The following is a 3828-nucleotide window of genomic DNA, read 5'->3' as shown; positions in this document are numbered from 1 at the left end:
TCTTGTAAACAGTGCGGTCATAACCCTGAAACATTAAACAGCGCGGTGGGATCTGGCGCATCAGCTGCCGGCGGCCGCTGCCGGTGCAGGGGGAGCGCCCCGCACTCCTGTTTATCTCGGCCTCGTCTTCCCCGGAGACGATAGAGGGGAGATGGAGGGGAGATGATCGATAGAGGGGAGATGTTTAAGTTAAAAATTCCCGGCACCGAGGACCGGCACCGTCCGACTGTCCTTCATCAATAGGTAACGGCTCCCGTCCCCGCGGAGCGGTGCGGGGCGGCGGGGCCTGGCCGGGCTCCCGCGGCGAGGACGGGCTGCGGGCCCCGCCACCCTCTCCCCCAGGGATTTGCTGCAAATCCGTAGCTCCGGGGAAGCAGCCCTCCCGTGGGCCGGGGCGGAGCGGCGGGCTGTCCGCAGGGCGCCGGGGAGCGCGGCCGCTTGGCGGAGGCCGGCGCGGAGGCCGGCGGAGACGCGGTCCTGCCTGCCCCCGCCGAGCCCGGGCGTCGGAAACGAACACTACACCGCTCTGCGTTCAGTGGAAAGGAAGGTTTATTCACAGAAATAGAGCAAAACCTGCTTGAAGAAAATATATCTATATATCTTTGGGGTGAATTACTTCATAGAGATGACTGTCAAAGTCAGTTTTTCTAGGCATCTACGTATTTCACAGGTCTCAGACAGGAGATACACGCGTGGTAGGTTTTGTTCGATCTCTGTCTTTTCTCTAGTAGCGCTTGAACCAGCAAGGCTGTTGTTGCAGGACACTCGACTGTACACGCATTTAATAAAGTTAAATAGAGTCGGGATCTCTCGGGGTGGAGTCTTTGCTAGGGCACATTTGGTCTCCTCTGCGCCGGGAGAGCGGCTCTCCCCGTCGCTCTGCCCGGGGCCCGGGGCAGCGGCGGGGCCGCGGCGTGTCCCTGCCCGCCCCGCCGCCCGCTCCCCGGCCGCGCCGGGAGGCTGCTGGCCCGGCCGCCGGGGCTCAGGATGCCGTCGGGCCGCACAAGCGGTTTGTGTTCACCACTTCTTTCAGGTCACTTTCGGGTTTGCCGGCTACCATAAAAGGCCAAGTCTGTAGCCAGGAAAAGACACGGGTGGGAAGGGGGTTACACACGGAAAAAGGCACATCGCGACGCTTATTTCGCCAGCGGGTCCACCAACGGAGCGCCCCGGGGGATCGAGCCCGCCACCCACCGCCTGAGCCCGCTTCCGGCAGCGCTCAGCGGGGCTCGGGCCGGGGCCGTCGCCGCTGGCTTCGGCGAGGACCCCCTGGCCCTTCGCCGGCGCCTGAGGCCGCTTCGCCTCCCCGCCGCGCCGCGGCGGGCTCCCCCCGGGCGTCCTCGGGCCGGCGGAGCCCGTCTGATCCGCGCCGGGAGGGCGGGAGGGAGAGGGGCGGGAGCCGCGGCGGCTGCGGCACATCCGCGACCCCCGGCACAGCCGCCGCGGGCACCCCGCCGCGCCGCCCCCCGCGGTTGCTCGTGGCCGGCGTGGGGGCTCTTCCCCGCGGGAGCCCCTCACGCCCCGCCGCGGGCCCGCCGCCGCCGCGCTGCCCGGGCGCAGGAGCCGCCCGGCGGCCCCGGCAGCCCCGGCCGCCCTCCCTGGCCTCCCGCGGCTCGGGGGGCAAGTTGTGGTGTGCCCCTGTGCGGGGCGGGGGGTTATAGCTGGGTTGGGTGTTGGTTTGGTTTTACTTTACTTTTTTTCCCCAAGTTGTTGTGCTGAGGGTTTTGGGTTTAGCCAAAAAAATATCTCCCAGGCCCTTATCAGATGACACAGCGGGTAATGCACTTTCCCCTAGAGTCCAGAGCTCAAAAGGCAGAGCCAGACCCCAGTGAAGCGTCCCCAGGTCCCCTCTGCCATCCCTTTATCCGGCAGGGTCCACACGTGTGGGCAAGGTAAAGGCTGGATGTCTAAGAAGAGCCCAGGCACACCTTGCCCACCCCGGTTTCCACCAGTTGCACGTACTTTTAGGGCTGGATGTTTCTGGCGGCTGGGTATGGCGGGGAGACCTGGGGCTGCTCGGGAAGACTTTCTGTGGGTGGTGGGAGCAGCAGGAGGGACACCGTGCAGCCCGGGGAGGCTTTGTGGAGTGTGCCTGGGGCAGACGCTCCCCTTGGGGAGCTCACACTGATATTTATTTCTCCTTTGCCAGTTTACACGGACAAGAGAAACGTCCTGGACCCAGCAAATGTGAGCGGCTGAGCGCAGAGCCCCAAGAGCTCTGTTGTTAAAAATCTAAGGCTGGGATTATTGTGGCAGGAAATGTTAGGATAGAGAGGAGGGATAAGAATAAATCCTGGGTCCTTGGCTTGGGCCCTTCTTAAAACATACCTTTCTCTACCCAAATTCCTGTACCCGCCCGCTTGCAGGTAGAAAGCTGCCATCAACCTGCTGAGGTTTCTGGGGCAGTAAAGCCGGTCCCTGCCTATCTGTGGCCAGCGTGGCCCTGCCTGTCCCCTGGGGGGGATGGCCAGGGGCAGCGGGTGGGGCCCGGGATGCTCAGCTGCCGGGGCACAGGGCGGGCGGGCAGCTGGGAGCCTGTCCCCTGGCACAGTACCCCTTGCCACCCCACCGGCACCAGGCTCTCTGCGAGAAGCACAGCGAAGGTTTCTCCCCGTGCACGCCCCGTCCCAGCTCTTCGCCCGCCTCTCCCCATGCACACGCAGGCAGGGTGCCTGGCCGCGGCGGGCCGTGACTTACCAGGTTGACGGGGTGGATGTAGCCGTTTTCGTACTTGTCATTGGCCAGGATCTGCCTCAGGTGAGCGATATAGCTGGAGGCCAACCTCAAGGTGTCCAGTTTGGAAAGCTTGGTGTCTGGGGGCACCCAGGGCAGGGTGGTCTTAAGCCTGGAGAAGGCTTTGCTAAGGACCCTCATCCTCGCCCTCTCCCTGGCGTTGGCAGCGTTTCTCTGGACCTGCTTTCCCTCCTGGCTCACTCCATTTAAAGGGCTCTTCTTGGGGGGAGCTTTCTTCCTCTTGCCCGAGGCCTCTCTCCCCTTCTGAGGGGAGCCGTTCTCGCCATTGGATCCCTCCTCGTTGCTCTCGGTGGACGCCCCAAACTCTTTGTTAGTATCCATTTTCAGGCCATCGCACTCCAGCATCTCCACCTCCTGCAGATCTTCCACATCACTGAGGGACCCAGTGGACATGGTCTGGAAGATGCCAGAGGACCAGCGGGAAGGGGGAAGGGGGGGGAGGAAGGGCAGCTCCTCAAATCTACTTCAAGGCGGCGGAGGAGAGAAGGGGTGCCAGTATTTTCCTCCCTCCCCCCCAGCACTAAGGCGCGATACCAGTCCAGAGAGGATCCCTGCCCTCCCGCCCCCCAACCCCGCTTTGCCCGTGTTTGAGGGAGGGAGTGAGCGTGTGAGAGAGAGAGAGGGAGAGAGAAAGCCGAGGAATTTAGTGAGGACACTAGTAATTTATCTGGGGGATAAGAGAGGCGGATCCAGCCCAGGGGAGGGGCCCTGCCCGCTGAGCACACCACATCCCCAATCACAGACCTTTGCACAGGACTGGGAATGAGGTATCCTGGCAAGCCTTTGCCGAGAGCTCGGAACTGGGATTCAAATCTTCACAACTGGAGCAAAGCAACTCTCTCTCTCCCCCCTCCGTCTTTCTATCCTCCCCCTTCCTCCTCCTCCTCCTCGTCCTCCTCCTCCTCCTCCTCCTCCTCCTCCTCTTCTCCTTCCCCACTTCCCTTTCCAGCTCAGGGTTGCTCTCCCCCTCCCTGCCTCCTAGATGACCCAGGCAGCTGGTGTCATGATTCTTGATGAAAGCCAAAATGGGTCATGAGCAGAGAGAGAGCAGCAGATCCACCAGCCAAGCCTTCC

At 62.9% G+C, this 3828-nt stretch overlaps 1 protein-coding gene across 1 annotated transcript; it reads right to left on the bottom strand.

The window, feature by feature from the left end:
* Window positions 1–385: 385 nt before the first annotated feature.
* On the bottom strand, window positions 386–3397 carry TCF21 (transcription factor 21). Its single transcript, XM_075498779.1, has 2 exons — window positions 2698–3397; window positions 386–1072 (listed from the first exon to the last, which is right to left on the bottom strand). The coding sequence occupies exons 1-2, from the start codon at window positions 3145–3147 to the stop codon at window positions 983–985; spliced, it is 540 nt and encodes a 179-aa protein (XP_075354894.1). The 5' UTR covers window positions 3148–3397; the 3' UTR covers window positions 386–982.
* Between the last annotated feature and the right edge of the window lie 431 nt (window positions 3398–3828).

Source organism: Mycteria americana, chromosome 3 (assembly GCF_035582795.1).
Source record: "Mycteria americana isolate JAX WOST 10 ecotype Jacksonville Zoo and Gardens chromosome 3, USCA_MyAme_1.0, whole genome shotgun sequence".
In the NCBI taxonomy this organism is placed as follows: Eukaryota; Metazoa; Chordata; class Aves; order Ciconiiformes; family Ciconiidae; genus Mycteria; species Mycteria americana.
The sequence above is the reverse complement of the archived record's forward strand: the minus strand, read 5'-3'. Positions and strand labels throughout refer to the sequence as shown.